At 43.0% G+C, this 21,395-nt stretch overlaps 1 protein-coding gene across 2 annotated transcripts in view; it reads left to right on the forward strand.

The window, feature by feature from the left end:
- Nucleotides 1-21,395, forward strand: part of LOXHD1 (lipoxygenase homology PLAT domains 1) — a 208,644-nt gene that overhangs the window by 50,422 nt on the left and 136,827 nt on the right. For both annotated transcript variants that reach the window (XM_060170427.1, XM_060170428.1), the window contains exons 7-12: nucleotides 2,859-2,982; nucleotides 5,673-5,923; nucleotides 15,222-15,357; nucleotides 15,885-16,045; nucleotides 17,058-17,144; nucleotides 17,573-17,708. In XM_060170427.1, the coding sequence (XP_060026410.1) occupies nucleotides 2,859-2,982; nucleotides 5,673-5,923; nucleotides 15,222-15,357; nucleotides 15,885-16,045; nucleotides 17,058-17,144; nucleotides 17,573-17,708 (895 nt within the window). The remainder of the gene's footprint in view (nucleotides 1-2,858; nucleotides 2,983-5,672; nucleotides 5,924-15,221; nucleotides 15,358-15,884; nucleotides 16,046-17,057; nucleotides 17,145-17,572; nucleotides 17,709-21,395) is intronic.

Consider the following 21,395-nt stretch of genomic DNA (forward strand, 5'->3'; position numbering starts at 1 on the left):
TATGGAAAGTTGGTGGAAATTATTCCCATATGGAGGAGGGAGAGCTGCTGTGAGTCATGGTTGACTCTCTACACTGATCTGCAAGGTATCGACTCCAAGACAAACCCCATGTGCTCACACAGACATGTTTACCCTGTGCGGGAGGAAATGCAGGCCCCCATGTCCTGGACTGCTTGGATGTGTCTGTGAACCATCTGGAGAGAACAAGAAAGAAAGAACCCCTGCTTGGCAGCTTCATCTTTTCCTCCTCTTTTTCGCGGTTGGTTTATCCTTCTTGGCTTTTCGTAACAGTGGTCTCGCCTCGTAACTGCTCTGTCCCTGTTGCTGCAGGACAGAGCGGGCTGCACTGTGGACAGGCCCCCTTGTCTGGCTGCCATCTCGCCTCCCAAGGGCTCATGTCCCCTGGTTTCCCTCTTGCTTCTTAGAAGGTCAGCCCAGCCTATAGGCTTGTCTGCAGGTGAGAATATTCCTCCAGGAGATAACAGCTCTTGTCTTCCATTAGGTTATTGCTTCTGTCTGTCTGTCTCTCTCTCACACACACACTCCAGGTGTGTGCTTCTATCATTCATGATAAAGGCCACTCTGTCTTTCCAGTCTTATTTTACAGTTGTCTCTGCCAGAACAGCAGACTGTGAAACTGTGGTCTGGAGGGAGCACCACCATTTCATTCTGTTAGCAAAATCCATTCCTGAGCTGTCTTGAGTTCTTAAAAGGAACTTTATGAAAACCCAGGGATGTCTGGGCAACTTGTGAACACAAGTGGAAAAGCTGCTTGTTCTCCCCCAGAGGGGCCCTTACTAATACCCTTTAAGCAACAGGGGTCATGGGTCCCAAGCAACAGGACCCATATCTGCAGAGGCCAGAATGCCTTTGGGAGAGTCCTCTGCCACGTCCCCCTGTGCCGACGTAGGCTCCTTCCACATCTCACCTCTCTGCTCCTTCCTACAGCACTCACCATTTGCTACTAGACGTGTTCCAAAATGTTCCACCCTCTGGGAGCCAGCCTCCTCCAGCCTTATCCTGCAGACCTTGGGACTAACAGATGTCATCAGTAATTGTTTATATATTTCAATACTCATTTGGAAACTTTCCAGAACTGTTCCTGGACTTTTATACTTTTTATATCAGTGCTTAAGGGTTTATGTCTCAGCCTTTCTTTGTGATTTCAGAATGTCTGATTTTTAGAATCTTGTTGGTTATTCAAATATTCATTCATATATTTTCTCTTCCCTTTGTGGTTCAGCTGTGCAAGCTACTTTTGTCCTACAGAGTTATTTAATGGCAACACATTCTATTTTTCAGATTAGCTGAACTTCTCAAGCCAGGAATGTCCATCAGCTATCAGGCCAGGAGAAGGCCCTTTACTGATGACATCTTTGTGAACTGTGAGGGTGTTTTGTCATTTGCTCTCGGAATTATGGCTGGCACACCAGTCTGTGAACATTTAAAGACAGAAATGGTGAATCTGTATATCTGTCGATTAGTAGACTTGACAGCTTATCTGATAAACTAATTCTTTTCTATCTTCACCTTGCTCTTCCAACCCTGTGAGGGTCAGCATAAAGGGGGTCAGGAGGTATAGCCCAGATCCTTGGCTCCCCAATCTCCCCACAGCCTCAACCCTGGGAGAGGAAAGACATAGAGAAATGTGCAGATACATGAATTGGGAGAGGCTGGACTTCCTTTCAAGGCAGAACCCCTTCTGGACAGGCCACAGAGGTCTCCAGGCAGTCAGCTCTGAAAGTACAGACACTCAATAGAAATCAGCAAGCTCTGAAGGCTGACTCACACCAACCAAACTTACAAGGGACTGATTTATAAACCAGAGCTTAAATGCTGATGTATCTGGAGAGAGAACCCTGGTGGGACGGCTGGTCCTGACCACTGGCTCAGGCCACTCACCCCTCTCTGGTGGGTGGTATATTCAGGAGCTCAGCTCTCAGCCCAGAAGATTCCTTGTTGAACATTGCATTAGAACAAGGTTAGGTGCCTTTAGGCAGACCAAGACATGCCCTGTTTCCACACTACAGACACTTGGATCTTAGGAAGTGAGTCTTTCACTGAGAATCAGAGCCCCACTCTGTCAGGCAGTCCTGGGAGTACCTGGGCAGATATTTTTACTTTCCAACTCACCCTGTCTGTCACCAGATGCATCTGCCTTCCCATTATGACTGGAGGACTTGGTCTGGTTATTGATGATCACACTTATCTTAGAGTGAGTTTTCAGTTGGATGTTCCTGGGACATTTTGGGAGGGCCCCTCAGCTCCTTGGTGAGCTCTAGAAGACACATTTATCTCAGCCTCACCAACATAGCTCGCATGTGAGCCCCCGTGGGGGCTTCAAGGATGCTCAGTTCTCCTAACTTCACTGTCAGCGGCTGACCTTTTCCAACCTGGCCACCAGATACTGGGATTCTGTGTGGCAGATTCAGGGCTTGTGGTTCCCTTTATGTGGACTCTGCTTCTCAGCAAGAAGGTCAGAATCCCAATCTTCAGCACGTGAGGAAGATGGTGGTCTTGATGCTGTCTGTAAATCCAAGCTTCCAGTTCTAGCACCTCAGTCTCACAGGGTCCATCCTGCTAAGTTTCTTGCATAGCATTTTTTTAATGATCCTTAGCAGAGGAGGGAACAAGACTCAGTAATTCAAGGAGTTAATTGTCAGTCATCCCTGTTTGACTCTCAGTGCTTTGCAAGGTTTTCCTGACAACAGGTGTGTCCTTGTGATAAGCTTTCCTTGGGCCACGAGGAAGATGAGAAAGTATACTTGGAGTTCACTCAAGTGATGGAGGAATGGATTCGGTCACCAGGTGTGACCTCAATGACACTTAACCTTCCTTCCCTCTCTTCTTCTTCCCAGATTGTCATTGAAGATATTGGGAATAAAAGAAAATATGATTTCCCTCTTAACCGCTGGCTGGCCTTGGATGAAGACGATGGCAAAATTCAGAGGGATATCTTAGTGGCCGGAGCTGAGACCACAGGTAGAACAGAAGAAAGGGGAGGCCCAACTGGCTAATATTTCACTTTCTGCCTGAGGGTCAATGTTCTCATCTGTGGGTCTGGAGGCCTGCAACCAAGTGGGAAGCAGCCATGTCTTTAGACAACATTCCTGCTGCCCCTGAAAGTGTTCTGTCCCCCTGGGCTGGAGTCTGGGGCTCTGCTGATACCAGAGGTGATGGGGAGGCGCCCCTGAGCAGACACTGACTTCCCAGGGCAAGAGGAGTTATGCGCAGGATGGAGCCGGGGTGTGAACTCCCGACACATGTGGGTACTTATGGGGATGTTGACTGACCCTTACCTCCTCCTGCTATTGAGCGCTTCCTATGTGGCAGACTCTCTCTAGGCACCTGACTCATGTCATTCCTCTAATATTCACAACAACCCTATAGTCTGGGAACGGTTACTGTTCCCATTTCACAGTAGAGGAAATTGAGTCACAAGCTAGGAGACCTGTTCCAGGTCACACAGCTGATAAGTGACAAATCCAGGATTTGGTCTGCCTCCTAAATCTCTACCCTGTGTGAATTCCATGGAAAACCTGAAGCTCCCAGCATGGAAGTTCATAGCTGTTCCAGAATATCAATGTTGGTGAACGCGCACAGCTGAGAACATGCTCTGGGACAGACCCTCCCATGGCTCCCGCTGCAGAGAGAATGAGTCCAAGTTCTGGGGTATAAGATAAAATTGCTCCACGACTGGGCTCCAATTGACCATTTCAGCAGCATCTTTCAACATCTTCTGCTACCACTTCCACACACACTCCCTCTCCCTCCCCCGAGCTGCACACCTTTCACTCTTTCCCACACCTACCCCCTCTCCCTGTTCCCCCCACCTCACCCACATGCCTTCCCTCTCCCCTCCCCATAGCTGCTGGCCTTACTCTTTCTCTTCCTTTCTCTTCGGAATATGCTTTCTCCTCAGCCTGTTACGCCATTTCTCTTCTTTCTGCTTCTCAAATTCCTGCTGCCAGTCACTTCCTCTGAAACTTCCCCTACCCCTCTAGACAGGGCCATCTCTCCCTTCTCTTGCTCCAGACATTTTGGGAAGAACGTGACTGCTATTGTTTAGGAAACCAATGCTCCTCTGCTCCAGTGCTTTTCAACCATGGCATTATGGCGCCTTGGCCTGGGTGAGGGGTGCCACGTTGTCGGGTGTGTCAAGACTTTGCATTCTATAGTTTGAAAATTATTTACTTAAAACATCCACTAGAGCAGATTTAATATGCCCCCTTTAACTGTGTTACTATTACTTGCTTCCAGTGGTAGACGAGGAGAAATGACAGTGAGAGGCTGGAATTGCTGACAACCTAGGCTATGACAGTATGTCTAGTGTGAGAACACCATCTGTCCATGTGCTGTGAAGTAAAGCTGGACACCCACTCTTTGAGGGCAGTGGCTATTCCTTTTTATCTTCATAGTCTCCCAAGGCCTGTCATAGAGTAAGCACTCGGTAAATGTTTGTTGAGCAAGGGAAAGTGCGAATGTATGAATGAATAATGCGTCCATGTAGTTGCATGTCCTATCTCCCAAAGACATTTTGTTTCTCTGAGATCAGGGGATGGGGGTAGGATGAAAGGGAGGTGGGGGACTAACAAGGCTTAAAGTACCACTTGCCTTAGACTCTGGGACAGTGTGAAAAAAGGCAGACCACACCTTAGCAGAATTTCCTATAGTTTCCTGTTCAAATGTTTGTCTTTGGTGTTTTCCTTTAGTCTGTCTCATCTCAGAGTTTAATCTCCTCTTGCTGGCTCTTCCCCAGAACTCCATGTCCTCACATTGCCTTCTGACTGACCAAAACCCCAAATGGCCCAACCCACAATGTCCTCTCCCTCCCTCAGTCTTCCGCATCCCACCACCTCAGGTGGTAAAGGAGGACATTAGTGTCCTCTATTAAGAGTTATGTTTTTAGGGCTTCCCTGGTGGCGCAGTGGTTAAGAATCTGCCTGCCAATGCAGGGGACATGGGTTTGAGCCCTGGTCTGGGAGGGTCCCACATGCTGCGGAGCGGCTAGGCCCGTGAGCCACAACTGCTGAGGCTGCGCGTCTGGACCCTGTGCTCCACAACAATAGAAGCCACAACAATGAGAGGCCCGCGCACCGCGATGAGGAGTGGCCCCCACTTGCCGCAGCTAGAGAAAGCCTGTGCACAGAGACGAAGATCCAACACAGCCAAAAATAAATAAATAAATTAAAAAAAAAAAAGAGTTATGTTTTTAAGTTATGTGCAAAAGAGCAAGCTCCATGAATCAGATAGTCCTGAATATAAATCTCTCTTAATCGAGTTGACTATTCTAATTAAATGAGACATAATAGAATTCATCTGGCAGCTATTAATAATATGCACATGGTAATTAGCATTAATAATAAGTACTATTCTTAACCAACCCAAGCTCTTCCTTCTCTTTGTTAGTTTCCTGTAATGGGGGCTGGCAGCTTCCTGTAACCTGCAGTTTGTTCCTAAACTCAGATGCACTGACACACCAACTCCAAAAAAGATAAAGTGAAGTGGAAAGGGGCACTGGATGTCGTCTGGGGGAGGAGGACTTAGGGGGATGGGGATGTACAGCAGAGGGAGGGCCTAGGGAGGTGTGGTCAGGTGGCGGAGAAGGTGGGTAGGATATTGTTGTCAGCTTGCACTGAACCCTCTCCTTCCCCCTGTTGTTTCCATACCAGCCATCTCATATATTGTCACCGTCTTCACTGGGGATGTCCGGGGTGCTGGGACCAAATCCAAAATCTACCTGGTCATGTTCGGGGCCAGAGGGAATAAGAACAGTGGGAAAATCTTCCTGGAGGGCGGTGTGTTTGGCCGTGGCCGCAGAGACATCTTCAACATCGAGCTGGCTGTCCTCCTCAGCCCATTGAGCCGGGTCTCCATCGGACATGGCAATGTGGGAGCCAATAGAGGCTGGTACTGTGAGAAGGTAAGGGAGGCTGGGGAGGACCCTGCCCTAATTCAACCCTTCTCTTTAACTTGCAAATACAAACTCTAATCTGCATCCTACTTCCTACTTCCTTTGCACCAGTTACAAAGTACATGAGAAATCCCTCTCACGGGGCCTTTTTTTTTTTTTAATTCAAACAGAAAGTTACAAAAATTATAATCATCCTCATGAGTTCACTCAGTCCCGTGTAATTAATTTTTTTTATCTTGATCTTTTGTTAGCACTTTTATGAGTTCATCAGTTTCCCATTAGAGTTCTGAAAATGCTTTTCATTCAGTTCAGCAGTATAGTCAGTTACCAGAAACCTATACTCGTCAGAGTCTTTTCCATGAATTCCTTAAAGATGAAACCCTTCTAGAGGAACATTTTTGCGAAAGCATCAGAGTACACACAGAATTGTCTGTAAATGACAAAAGACTTAAAAATGACCACAGTTAAAGATTTGATGAAAGTTCATAATAATGCAATTGACAAGGAAATTTAGTTATTTCTGAGATATACATTTTAAAGTAATAACTAGAATTATGACTTATAACATTATACCAGAACATATAAGATTTTTAGAAATTTCATGTAATGTCTGAAACATTTATATTAACATACTTCCATACAAATAACCCAAAGAAAGTTTAGTATGAGTTGCTTTTGTTTGTTTGTTTTTTATACTGCAGGTTCTTATTAGTCATCAATTTTATACACAGCAGTGTATACATGTCAATCCCAATCGCCCAATTCAGCACACCACCATCCCCACTCCACCGCAGTTTTCCTACCTTGGTGTCCATATGTTTATTCTCTACATCTGGGTCTCAACTCCTGCCCTGCAAACCGGTTCATCTGTACCATATTTCTAGGTTCCACATATATGCGTTAATAAACGATATTTGTTTTTCTCTTTCTGACTTACTTCACTCTGTATGACAGTCTCTAGATCCATCCATGTCTCAACAAATTACTCAATATCCTTCCTTTTAATGGCTGAGTAATATTCCATTGTATATATGTACTGCATCTTCTTTATCCATTCATCTGTCGATGGACATTTAGGTTGCTTCCGTGACCTGGCTATTGTAAATAGTGCTGCAACGAAAATTGGCTATTGCAATAGCCGTGACCTGGCTATTGTAAATAGTGCTGCAACGAAAATTTTGAATTATGGTTTTCTTGGGGTATATGCCCAGTAGTGGGATTGCTGGATCATATGGTAGTTCTATTTTTAGCTTTTTAAGGAACGTCCATACTGTTCTCCATAATGGCTGTATCAATTTACATTCCCACCAACAGTGCAAGAGGGTACCCTTTTCTCCACACCCTCTCCAGCATTTGTTGTTTGGAGATTTTCTGATGATGCCCATTCTAACTGGTGTGGGGTGATACCTCATTGTAGTTTTGATTTGCATTTCTCTAATAATTAGTGACATTGAGCATCTTTTCATGTGCCTCTTGGCCATCTGTATGTCTTCTTTGAAGAAATGTCTATTTAGGTCTTCTACCCATTTTTGGATTGGGTTGTTTGTTTCTTTAATATTGAGCTGCATGAGCTGTTTGTATATTTTGGAGATTAATCCTTTGTCTGCTGATTCATGTGCAAATATTTTCTCACACTCTGAGGGCTGTCTTTTTGTCTTGTTTATGGTTTCCTTTGCTGTGCAAAAGCTTTGAACTTTCATTAGGTCCCATTTGTTTATTTTTGTTTTTATTTCCATTACTCTAGGAGGTGGATTAAAAACTATCTTGCTGTGATTTATGTCAAAGAGTGTTCTTTCTATGTTTTCCTCTAAGAGTTTTATAGTCCCCGGCCTTACATTTAGGTCTCAAATCCATTTTGAGTTTATTTTTGTGTATGGTGTTAGGGAGTGTTCTAATTTCATTCTTTTACATGTAGCTGTCCAGTTTTCCCAGCACCATTTATTGAAGATACTGTCTTTTCTCCATTGTATATCTTTGCCTCCTTTGTCATAGATTAGTTGACCATAGGTGCATGGGTTTATCTCCAGGCTTTCTATCTTGTTCCATTGATCTATGTTTCTGCTTTTGTGCCAATACCACATTGTTTTGATTACTGTAGCTTTGTAGTATAGTCTGAAGTCAGGGAGTCTGATTCCTGCAGTTCCGCTTTTTTCCCTCAAGACTGCTTTTGCTATTTGGGGTCTTTTGTGTCTCCATACAAATTTGAAGATGATTTGTTCTAGCTCCATAGAAAATGCCATTGGTAATTTGATAGGGATTACATTGAATCTGTAGATTGCTTTAGGTAGTATAGTCATTTTCACAATACTGATTCTTCCAATCCAAGAGCATGGTATATCTCTCCATCTGTTGGTATCATCTTTAATTTCTTTCATCAGTGTCTTATAGTTTTCTGCATACAGGTTTTTGTTTCCCTAGGTAGATTTATTCCTAGGTATTTTATTCTTTTTGTTGCAGTGGTAAATGAGAGTGTTTCCATAATTTCTCTTTCAGATTTTCCATCATTAGTGTACAGGAATGCAAGAGATTTCTGTGCATTAACTTTGTATCCTGCTACTTAACCAAATTCATTGATTAGCTCTAGTAGTTTTCTGGTAGCATCTTTTGGATTCTCTATGTATAGTATCACATCATCTGCAAACAGTGACAGTTTTACTTCTTCTTTTCCAATTTGTATTCTTTTATTTCTTTTTCTTCTCTGACTGCCATGGCTAGGGCTTCCAAAACTATGTTGAATAATAGTGGTGAGAGTGGACATCCTTGTCTTGTTCCTGATCCTAGAGGAAATGCTTTCAGCTTTTCACCATTGAGAATGATGTTTGCTGTGGGTTTGTCGTATATGGCCTTTATTACGTTGAGGTAGGTTCCCTCTATGCCCACTTTCTGGAGAGTTTTTATCATAAATTGGTGTTGAATTTTGTCGAAAACTTTTTCTGCATCTATTGAGATGATCATATGGTTTTTATCCTTCAATTTGTTAATACGGTGTATCACATTTATTAATTTGCATATAATGAATAATCCTTCAATTCCTGGGATAAATCCCACTTGATCATGGTGTATGATCCTTTTAATGTGCAGTTGGATTCTATTTGATAGTATTTTGTTGAGGACTTTTGCATCTATATTCATCAGTGATATTGACCTGTAGTTTTCTTTTTTTGTGACATCTTTGTCTGGTTTTGGTATCACGGTGATGGTGGCCTTGTAGAATGAGTTTGGGCGTGTTCCCTCCTCTGCTATATTTTGGAAGAGTTTGAGAAGGATAGGTGTTAGCTCTTCTCTAAATGTTTGATAGAATTGGCCTGTGAAGCCATCTGGTCCTGGGTTTTTGTTTGTTGGAAGATTTTTAATCACAGTTTCAATTTCAGTGCTTGTGATTGGTCTGTTTATATTTTCTGTTTCTTCCTGGTTCAGTCTCAGAAGGTTGTGCCTTTCTAAGAATTTGTCCATTTCTTTCAGGTTGTCTATTTTATTGGCATATAGTTGCTTGTAGTAATCTCTCATGATCCTTTGTATTTCTGCAGTGTCAGTTGTTACTTCTCCTTTTTCATTTCTAATTCTATTGATTGGAGCCTTCTCCCTTTTTTTCTTGATGAGTGTGGCTAATGGATTATCAATCTTGTTTATCTTCTCAAAGAACCAACTTTTAGTTTTATTGATCTTTGCTATTGTTTCATTCATTTCTTTTTCCTTTATTTCTGATCTGATCTTTATGATTTCTGTCCTGCTAAATTTGGGGGGTTTTTGTTCTTCTTTCTCTAATTGCTTTAGGTGTAAGTTAGGTTGTTTATTTGAGATGTTGCTTGTTTCTTGAGGTAGGATTGTATTGCTATAAACTTCCCTCTTAGAACTGCTTTTGCTGCAACCCATACGTTTTGGGTCATTGTGTTTTCATTGTCATTTGTTTCTAGGTATTCTTTGATTTCCTGTTTGATTTCTTCAGTGATCTCTTGGTTATTTAGTAGCATATTGTTTAGCCTCCATGTGTTTGTATATTTTACAGTTTTTTTCATGTAATTGATATCTGGTCTCATTGTTGTTGGAAAAGATACTTGATATGATTTCAATTTTCTTAAATTTACCAGGCTTGATTCGTGACCCAAGGTGTGATCTATCCTGGAGAATGTTCCGTGCACACTTGAGAAGAAAGTGTATTCTGTTGTTTTTGGATGGAATGTCCTAAAAATATCAGTTAGGTCCATCTTGTTTAATGTGTCATCTAATGCTTGTGTTTCCTTATTTATTTTCATTTTAGATGATCTGTCCATTGGTGAAAGTGGGGTGTTATTAAAGTCTCCTACTATGATTATGTTACTGTCAATTTCCCCTTTTATGGCTGTTAACATTTTCCTTTTGTATTGAGGTACTCCTACGTTGGGTGCATAAATATTTACAATTCCTATATCTTCTTCTTGGACTGATCCCTTGATCATTATGTAGTGTCCTTCTTTGTCTCTTGTAATAGTCTTTATTTTAAAGTCTATTTTGTCTGATATGAGAATTACTACTCCAGTTTTCTTTTGATTTCCATTTGCATGGAATACGTTTTTCCATCCCCTCACTTGCAGTCTGTATGTGTCCCTATGTCTGAAATGGGTCTCTTGTAGACAGCATATATACAGGTCCTGTTTTTGTATCCATTCAGCCAGTCTATGTCTTTTGGTTGGAGCATTTAATCCATTTACATTTAAGGTAGTTATCAATATGTATGTTCCCATTACCATTTTCTTAATTGTTTTGGGTTTGTTATTGTAGGTCTTTTCCTTCTCTTGTGTTTCCTGCCTAGAGAAGTTCCTTTAGCATTTATTGTAAAGCTGGTTTGGTGGTGCTGAATTCTCTTAGCTTTTTCTTGTCTGTAAAAGTTTAAATTTCTCTGTTGAATCTGTATGAGATCCTTGCTGGGTAGAGTAATCTTGGTTGTAAGTTTTTCCCTTTCATCATTTTAAGTATGTCCTGCCACTCACTTCTGGCTTGTAGAGTTTCTGCTGAAAGATCAGCTGTTAACCTTATGGGGATTCCCTTGTATGTTATTTGCTGTTTTTCCCTTGCTGCTTTTAATATTTTTTCTTTGTATTTAATTTTTGATAGTTTGATTAATATGTTTCTTGGCGTGTTTCTTCTTGGATTTATCCTGTATGGGACTCTCTGCACTTCCTGGACTTGATTGACTATTTCCTTTCCCATATTAGGGAAGTTTTCAACTATAATCTCTTCAAATATTTTATCAGTTCCTTTCTTTTTCTCTTCTTCTAGTATCCCTATAATTCAAATGTTGGGGCATTTAATGTTGTCCCAGAAGTCTCTGAGACTGTCCTCAATTCTTTTCATTCTTTTTTCTTTATTCTGCTCTGTGGTAGTTATTTCCACTATTTTATCTTCTAGGTCAAATATCCATTCTTCTGCCTCAGTTATTCTGCTATTGATTCCTTCTAGAGAATTTTTAATTTCATTTATTGTGTTGTTCCTCTCTGTTTGTTTGCTCTTTAGTTCTTCTAGGTCCTTGTTAAATGTTTCTTGTATTTTCTCCATTCTATTTCCAAAATTTTGGATCATCTTTACTATCATTACTCTGAATTCTTTTTTGGGTAGACTGCCTATTTCTTCTTCATTTGTTTGGCCTGGTGGGTTTTTACCTGCTCCTTCATCTGCTGGGTATTTCTCTGTCTTTCCATTTTGCTTAACTTATTGTGTTTGGGGTCTCCTTTTTGCAGCCTGCAAGTTCGTAATTCCCATTGTTTTTTGTGTCTGCCCCCAGTGGGTAAGTTTGGTTCAGTGGGTTGTGTAGGCTTCCTTGTGGAGGGGACTGGTTGCCTGTGTTCTGGTGGATGAAGCTAGATCTTGTCTTTCTGGTGGGCAGGACCATGTCCAGTGGTGTGTTTTGGGATGTCTGTGAACTTATTATGATTTTAGGCAGCCTCTCTGCTAATGGGTGGGGTTGTGTTCCTGTCTTTCTAGTTGTTTGGCATGGGGTGTCCAGCACTGGAGCTTGCTGGTCATTGAGTGGAGCTGGGTCTTCACGTTGAGATGGAGATCTCTGGGTGAACTCTCGCCGATTGATATTACGTGGGGCCGGGAGGTCTCTGATGGTCCAATTTCCTGAACTCGGCTCTCCCACCTCAGCAGCACAGGCCTGACACCCGGCCAGAGCACCAAAACCCTGTCAGCCACACAGCTCAGAAGAAAAGGGAGAAAAAAAAGAAGGAAAGAAAAATAAAATAAAATTTTTAAAATAAAAAATAATTAAAATAAACATATTTTTAAAGTAATTTTTTTAAAAAAAGAAGAGAGCAACCAAACTAATAAACAAATCCACCAATGATAACAAGCGCTAAAAACCATACTAAGTTAAACATAAAAGTCAGAAACTAGTCAGTCGTATACAGCAAACCCGAAGTCTACAGTTGCTCCCAAAGTCCACCACCGCAATTTTGGGATGACTCATTGTCTAATCAGATATTCCACAGATGCAGGGTATATCAAGTTGATTGTGAAGATTTAATCTGCTGCTCCTGAGGCTGCACAGAGAAATTTCCCTTTCTCTTCTTTGTCCACACAACTCCTGGGTTTCAGCTTTGGATTTGGCCCTACCTCTGCATGTAGGTCACACTCTGACATCTGTTCTTCACCCACACAGGAGGGGGTTAAAGGAGGGCTGATTAGGGGGCTCTGGCTCACCCAGGCCGGGGGAGAGAGAGGTACAGAATGCAGCACGAGCCTGCGGCGGCAGAGGCCAGTGTGACATTGCAATAGCCTGAGGTGTGCCATGTGTTCTCCTGGGGAAGTTGTCCCTGGATCATGGGACCCTGGCAGTGGCGGGCTGCACAGGCTCCTGGGAGGGGAGGTGTGGATAGTGACCTGTGCTTGCACACAGGATTCTTGGTGGCTGCAGTAGCAGCCTTAGCATTTTATGCCTGTCTCTGGTGTCCGCACTGATAGCCGTGGCTCACACCTGTCTCTGAAGCTCTTTTAGGCAGTGCTCTGAATCTCCTCTCCTCGTGCACCCCAAAACAACAGTCTCTTGACTCTTAGGAAGTTCTAGACTTTTTCCCAGACTCCCTCCTGGTTAGCTGTGGTGCACTAGCCCCCTTCCGGCTGTGTTCACGCAGCCAACCCCTGTCCTCTCCCTGGGATCTGACCTCCGAAGCCCGAACCTCAGCTCCCAGCCCCCACCTGTCCTGGCGGGTGAGCAGACAAACCTCTCAGGCTGGTGAGTGCTGGTTGGCCCCAATCATCTTTGCGGGAATCTCTCCGCTTTGCCCTCTGCAGCCCTATTGCTGTGCTCTCCTCCATGGCTCCACAGCTTCCCCCAAGCCCACTCCCGTTTCTACAAGCGAAGGGGCTTCCTAGTGTGTGGAAACTTTTCCTCCTTCACAGCTCCCTCCCAGAGGTGTAGGTCCCCTCCCTATTTTTTGTCTCTGTTTTTTCTTTTTCCCTACCCAGCTACGTGGGGAGTTTCTTGTCTTTGGGGAAGTCTGAGGTCTTCTGCCAGCGTTCAGTAGGTGTTCTTTAGGAGTTGTTGCACATTTAGATGTATTTTTGATGTATTTGTGGGGAGGAAGGTGATCTCCACGTCTTACTCCTCTGCCATCTTGAAGGTCCTCTCAATGGTGGATGCCATTAAAAAATTTTTTGACATTTACTTTACAATGCGCTTCAATTTAGGTATATGTTCCAAGAGTTGAACTTAAGATTTTGATTTTATTTATTAAATTCAGTTTGTTACTTTTGTTTTTGAATCTTCTATCTCCTTAATAGCATTTTGTCTGTTTGATCTATTAATTACGAAGAAATATGTGTTGAAATTTCCAATGTCGGTGGTAGATATTTAAATTTCTTACTGTAGAACTAACAAGTTTTGCTTTATATAGTTTTAGGCTACGTTGTGAGGTGTAGAATTAGTATAACCTTCTGGTTAATTGAATCTTTATCACAATCCTATCTGATACTATCTAGGTTTTAACTGATAAATTTAGTCATTTATGTTTTTTATAACTATTAACATGTCTGTTTGTCCTGCTTTTACTATGTCTTTCTTTTTTCTTTTTTTTTTTTGATTAACTGATTGGTTGTGGGTTTTATTTTCTTGATAGTGATTTGGAAATTATACACTCTCTGGTTTTTTTAGTGGTTACTATTGAAATTTTAACATACATACTTACTGTGACAAGACCTAAATTTAACCACCATCTCTAACTCCCTCTTAGACAAATCAAGAACCTTAGAAATTTCTAATGGTAATAATCCTGCATCTAGATTGAATGCCAATTTTGAAAGTAGAGTATTTTAGCTCTCCTTTGAATTATTTTTAAATTCACATATTATATGCTGTTGTTTTGTAGAGTCATATTTGTCCAGATTTACCTACCTGTTTGCCAGTGTGTTTGCTTGCCAATTCTTCTTGCATCTAAGACCTCTTTTCTGGTGTCAATTTTCTTCTTCCTCCTGAAGTACTATGCTTTAGAAGTTCCTTTGGTTAAGTAAGGTCTATTGGTGGTAAACTCTGTTTTTGTTAATTTGAAAATTATTTTATTTCATTTTCATTCTTGAAAGAAATTTCAGGATACAGAACTCTAGATTGAGTTATAATGCCCCCACCCCCCAATATCCTCTGGCTTCTGTTAGTCCAATTGCCATCATCTGTCTTTTCTCTCTTGATGCTCTTAAGATCTCTGTCTTTGGCATTCTGATGCTTCTCTTCAAAACACCTAGGTGTGTCTGGGTTAGACAGAATGCCATGTTCTAAACCCATAAGTTCAGAATGTGGGTAGAGATGGAGAAGGTGTAGGAGAGAAGGTTAGAATGCCATGTTCTAAGCCCATAAGTTCAGAACGTGGGTAGAGATGGAGAAGATGTAGGAGAGAAGGTTAAATAAGGATCAAGTCCTGAAGAGGGCAGTTAGTTTTTGTATTAAATTATAGATATTAATTACCTTTTATGTGACGGACCTTTTTTCCACAAGACAAACATAGGGTATTAATTTAGTATTCTAGCTAACTTGGTTCAGACAGAGATTTTACAATGTGCATAAGGAAATATGGTATTCAAAAAGGGTATGTGTATAGAGAAAAATGTTTGAGGTTTGGGCTGGTAAATTGGAATATGGATGATACCTACTTGGGAAGATTTCTTAGAGGAGGTATTTCTTGATCTAAGATTTAATGAGATAGGCAGTGGGAAGAAAAGTGACATTCCTTGAGGGTAGTAATGCAGACAACCCTAAATGTGGGGCTAAGGAGGCTGTTGAACATTACAAAGAAGTCCCAGCCAGGGGACCTACTGTAGGAGATGTGATCTGCTCCCCCAGGTGGTGATTTTGTGCCCCTTCACTGGCATCCAGCAGACCTTCCCTTGCAGCAGCTGGCTGGATGAGAAGAAGACAGATGGGCTGATCGAGAGGCAGCTCTACGAGATGGTGTCTCTCAGGAAGAAGAGGCTGAAAAGTAGGTGGAGGGGCCCAGAGCCAGCAAAGGCCAGGATTGTCAAACCACTGGGCGCTCCTTCTTCTCAATTCTCCTCTGGAAAGGAAGGGAAAGGGTCCCCCAGGGACCTCAGTTCTCCAAGGTACAGACCACACAGAATTACAGACATGGCACCAAGGCTGATACTCCAGCAGCCCCAAATCGTTAAGCTGCTGTGATGGGCTAGTTGTTAACCTGAATGGTTGCACACACTGCACTCTGAATGTACTGGCCATAGGGTGGGTGGAGTCAACTATTCCCCCTATTTAAAATATACTAATAGACTTTCACCATTAAAAGGAACATTAAGGCACACTCTCTCAAATAGCAAGGAATCCTTGGCTTCCCAAATTTAGTATTTGTTATAATGGGTTTCTGAGAGTAGGACACACCTGTATACAACCTGCACTTCAGTCCTGATCACCTTTGATTTGCTTGTCTTCCCCACTGGTAGCTTGAAAATCTCTTCACTTTTGAAGTTAATGGTACAACTTGACCTGTCTCTGCAGAATTCCCATGGTCCCTGTGGGTCTGGACGACCGACTTGAAGAAAGCTGGTACCAACTCTCCTATCTTCATCCAGATTTATGGGCAGAAGGGGCGGACAGATGAGATTCTCCTGAATCCCAACAACAAGTGGTTCAAACCCGGAATCATTGAGAAATTTAGGGTAGGAAGAGTGACAGAGTGGGAGGGAAGAAAGAGAAAGGGGTGTAAGAAGCATTTGTCATGGGATTCTGGTTTCCTAAGCCAGGTTTGGATCAAGTTTGAAGACAAAAAGGTAAAATAGAGACTCTAGGCCCCTGCAAGGAATGCCACATTTAATGTACGGGCAATGTACTGATGGGGTGCAGTTTAGATCTGGCCCTTCATCTGAATCAAACAGTCCAGAACCAAGCATGGGAGAGGAAGCAAGTATGTAATGGCTTTGGACATTCAGGAGCCCGGTGACTTGGGGAATCATTTTAGAACAGAGACCCTGAGCACAGTTAGTGTCAAACCACCCAGTGTGGACTGAATTAGAGAGTGAGGAGCAAATTTAAAGGAAAGTATACATTTTGGAACATTTAAAAAGAAATTCAGCTTTAAATTTTCAGTATGTATATAAGCAGAGCAAGGCTTGTTTTGTCAACGGAAGTGCTGCTCTGACCTTTAGGTAAGAATAATTTGTAATTTGCAGCTCTCTTCTCAGAGCACCCCGTTGGCGCTTCTATTATACCTTCAGTTCATTGCTCTTTATGTATTTGTCTTCCTGGCTAGACTTGGAGCCCCTAGGGAAAGGGCATGACCACTGTATTGATCTTTTTGTCTGTTTCAGTGCCCAGCAGAGTCCTGGGGCTTGGGCCTGTGCTAATTTGCAGGGCTGCCATATGGATTTTGTAATTGAAAGCTTATTGCTTGGAAGATTTTATTTAGTCTGGATCCTACTGTGGGTCAGTTATTTTTGTTCAGTTTCACCAGCACAGATTGAACCTTAGCTCTACGTGGCTGTCTCTCCCTCATGTGCCATTGGTTAAAAGAGCACAAGAAGATAGAATATATGAGGGTGGTTTGAAGCAAACCCACCCTTGATGCTGAAGAAACAGCTCAAAGTTGGTACCCTCCTGGCAGGGGGTCAGCTATGAGGGTAAACACATTTCACTTGGTTCTGTCCACTCAGGCCTTGTTATTTCTCACCATAGATTGAGCTCCCAGACCTCGGCAGGTTTTATAAGATTCGGGCGTGGCATGATAAAAGGAGTCCTGGTTCTGGATGGCATTTAGAAAAGGTGAGATGTACCATCTTGGGGGTTAGAAGGTGGTTGGGAGAGGAACCAAAATGGTCTCTTTCTAATGACCTTGTCTTGTTAGTTTGCGTTTATCTGTTGGGAGTGTGGGTGGGGAAGGGTTGTAGTGAGACCTAAATTTGGACACATGACACATGGACTTCCTGACAGGGACAGGACTTCCAAAGTAGACTAAGAAGTTGCTTAGGTTTCAGCAGACTTGCACTGTGTCCTAATCACCTGGCTGCTAGGCAACTGTGGGTCTCCAGGGGACCAGAGGGATAAATATTAATCTGGCACTCCATCTTCCACAAGAGTCATCCCTAGGGGACGGCCTTGTCCTCCTTGAGATGAACTAGCAGAACGGGAACCTCAAGGCATGGATGAATATCTCTGGTACACCACTTGCTCACTCCAGGACTTCATTCCAGATGACCCTGATGAACACCCTGACCAAGGACAAGTATAACTTCAACTGCAATCGCTGGCTGGATGCCAATGAGGATGACAATGAGATCGTTAGGGAAATGACTGCCGAGGGTCCAACAGTACGGAGGATAATGGGCAGTAAGTATTGACTGGCTCTCATCCTGGGGGAGGTAATGGAGCTCTTACTTGGTGTGCCAATGGGTGTCTAGCCCATGAGCTGGTAGTCTTGTCCACTATGCACCATCAGGCTCCTTCTGAATGAGGACTGGGTTTAGAAGGTCCTAGACTCAAGACCGGCTTGTAGTAGCCATCTCCACGATGCTAAGGCTTTATGATGGGCATGGGTGAGAATGGGGGAGATTTCTGGGTCTTCAGGTTGGCTATGAGGGGATGAGAAGAATCCACACTGAACAATATTTCTCCACACACTCCCTGAAATTAAAGGCAACTCTTCAAATTATGCATAAGATGATCCTCAAAAAGGAAGGCTGGATCTTGGCTCTTATAGACACACTTGATTGCTCCCTTATGAATCCTCTATTTCTTTTTGGAGCTAGTAGAAGAGAGCTGAGCTTTTAAATAAATTTATTTATTTATTTTTGGCTGTGTTGGGTCTTCGTTTCTGTGCGAGGGCTTTCTCTAGTTGTGGCAAGCGGGGGCCACTCTTCATCGCGGTGCGCGGGCCTCTCACTGTCGCGGCCTCTCTTGTTGCAGAGCACAAGGCTCAGTAGTTGTGGCTCACGGGCCCAGTTGCTCCGTGGCAGGTGGGATCTTCCCAGACCAGGGCTCGAGCCCGTATCCCCTGCCTTGGCAGGCAGATTCTCAACCACTGTGCCATCAGGGAAGCCCGAGAGCTGAGCTTTTAATCTGGAGTCTAGCAACCACATTCAAAGAGGGAAAAGGAGATCATTTTGCCTCTAGGTTATACCGCCAGAGTGCTGGCAAATACACGGCACGTGTCCTATCCTTTTCTCTTGGCAGACATTACTGAGTAATCACAGCATTCTCTCCCATTTAGTCTGAAATGAGCTTCATAGCCCTCAATATAGCACTGCAAGCAAACATTAGCAATTGATCAGAATTGGCACTTAATATAATTAACCTATTTTCTATCCTTGTGGCTGTGCTTAATTTTTTTTAAATAGTAAAATAACATTGCAAAATTACAAAAAGTGAATTACGATGTCATCCATAGTTCCAGTAGTCCTTCTAAGTATTTGGATAGTGTCACTTCTCAGGCATTTGCACACCCAGTAGAAGCTCTGTATATATTTTTTTAAACAATTTGAACAGAGTGAAATACACAAAAACATAGAAACCCCAAACAGCAAATATCTAAAAAGGGATCACCCTGTTAGTCTAATTAGGCCATGCTTGCAATTAGTACTATTTTATGATTCTTCTTCATTTTTAATTAAAATGGACTATGGAATTAATTAAAATGGACTATGGAATCTTTGTGTTCAAAGGTCGTTAAAATAGATTGATGCATATAAGGAAACTGAGGAAGTTCTTGCCCTGATTATACAGTTAGAGACAGAGTGAGACCTAGAACAAGATCTCCTGCCTCCTAGGTCAGCAAACTATACTCTGCCTTTTCACATTCAGCAGTATTTTCTTTGTCAACAAGACTATCATCTCCCTGTAAATATGATAAATAACAGAAGATTCCTGCCCACCCCCCAATTAGGACTCTATGTGACGTATCCCACCAAGGCAGAAACACACCTGCTGTTACCTGATCTGCCCTCTTTATGTGCCAGAATTGAGCCTGCAGGTATGAACAATTGAGGAGATGGTCTTGGGATCTAACTGCTTTCTAAATCCTTCTAACCAGTTCTCATAATTTTAGTTCCTCACTCCCTATTTCTAAAGTTACCTGGTGCTGTCATTCCTGACACTTTGCAACCTTACTTCTCAAATTTCACAGCTGATAGCTCTGATCAATTCTCTCTGGTCTGTTAAGTCAGGGGACCTCAAACTTCAGCATTGTCACCTGAAGGGCTTCTTAAAACACAGATTGCTGGGGCCCACCCACAGATTTTCTAACTCAGTAGGTCTGGGGTGGGGGGCTCAGGAATTTGTCCAACAAATTTCTAGGGGCTGTCAGCGCTCCTGGTGAGGACCCACTGTGCTAAGGCACTGTGAAAAGCACACTTTTCTAGCTGTGCTCCAGCTTCTGAAATCTGGTTGCTGTTGTCTATATTCATCCCTTTCCCTGAGCCTTATTGGTGAACATTTTTTGTTTGGTTAAATCTAAAATACCTGTATGCTATCATTTTAGTGAGTTTTTTTCAGAGAGAAAGCTGCCATTTTTACTTAAATGCCCAGGATGTTCTTTTACCTCCATCTCCTCCGTACCTTGACTGAAGCATGGCTCCCCTCCCCCCAAAACCCAGTTTTCCGTCCTCACAGCTGTGGGGCTAGCGGGAGGGGGCATTCTCCTGACTCCCACTGCCCTTTCGGCCTCGAGGCTCACACCACCCACAATGTGGCCTCTGCCCCAGCTCATTTCCATCTTCTGTTCACTCTGGACATGTTCCTCTTTTGCAAGGTGCCCCCTGGTCATTCTCTAGACCCCTCAACTCCTACCATTGTTCTAGGACAGTGAACTAGTCTGCTTGGGCTGCCATAACAAAATACCACAGACTGGGGGGCTGAAACAACATAAATTTATTTTCTCACAGTTCTGGAGGCTAGAAGCCCAAGATCAAGGTGTTGGCAGGTTGGCTTTCTCCTGAGACCTCTCTCCTTGCCTTGAAAGTGACCATCTTCTCGCTGTGTCCTCACATGATCTTTCCCCTGTGTGTGTGCTCATGTCTATGTCCTAATCTCTTCTTATAAGGACATCAATCATATTGGATTAAGGCCCACACATACGACCTCATTTTACTTTATTTAGTTCTTTAAAGATCCTACTTCCAAATACATTCTGAGGTACTGGCGGGTTATGACTTCAACATATGGATTTGGTGGGGGGACACAACTCAGCCCATAACAGATGGTGTCTCTGAAAGTATGCTCAAGGTCCCATTTATATAAAAATTGCCTAGAGTGTTTGTTAAAATGAAGATCCCTGGGCCCAATCCCAGATATACTGACGAGGCTCTCTGAGGGCTATGCCTGGTAATCGGTATTTTTATCAAGCACACCAAGTAATTTTTGCACATATCAAAACCTGAGAGCTTTTGTTCTGCTTCTATCAATGTCCATGTGGAAAACCCATTCATCCACATGCTGGTCCTCGTCCACTTTGCTCACCTCCACCTCCCTCCCATGCAACCAGCCACTCCTCAGTACCTCACTTGGGCTCATCCCACTAAGCTGCTCCTCTGAACTCTGACTCAGTCCCCACCTCTGACTCAGACTCCTACCCTCGCAGGCCTCTCATGACCTTGATGACACTCACACCACCCTTGAACTTGAACTCCATCCAGTTCCTTCCTCCCCACATTTCTCCTGCTCTGTCAAGGACTTGTGGGTGTGTGGAGGATGTATTTTAGGGGCAAGAAATCATCCAGGGGAAAGAAAAAGTGGTCCTGAAATTGTGCAGGGTTCAGGTAGACTGTGGAGGAGGACATAAGTTCAAGAAATACTCTGAAGGTGGAACTGGTAGGAGTTGAATGAATGCGGTAGACACAGTAGGGAGGTAAACTTCCTGCTGAGGAAGATGGGAGAAACTTTGTTCAGGCATTTGAGCTAGGTCTTGCATGGTAGGGATGTGATAGATAAGGAGAGATCACGGTGGGAGGGGCGGGAAGGAAGCATTTCTATAGGTTACATACAAAAACACCCTTGAAACATTTTAAACGGTGTATAAGATAT

The sequence above is a fragment of the Lagenorhynchus albirostris genome, chromosome 14 (assembly GCF_949774975.1).
Source record: "Lagenorhynchus albirostris chromosome 14, mLagAlb1.1, whole genome shotgun sequence".
Lineage (NCBI taxonomy): Eukaryota > Metazoa > Chordata > Mammalia > Artiodactyla > Delphinidae > Lagenorhynchus > Lagenorhynchus albirostris.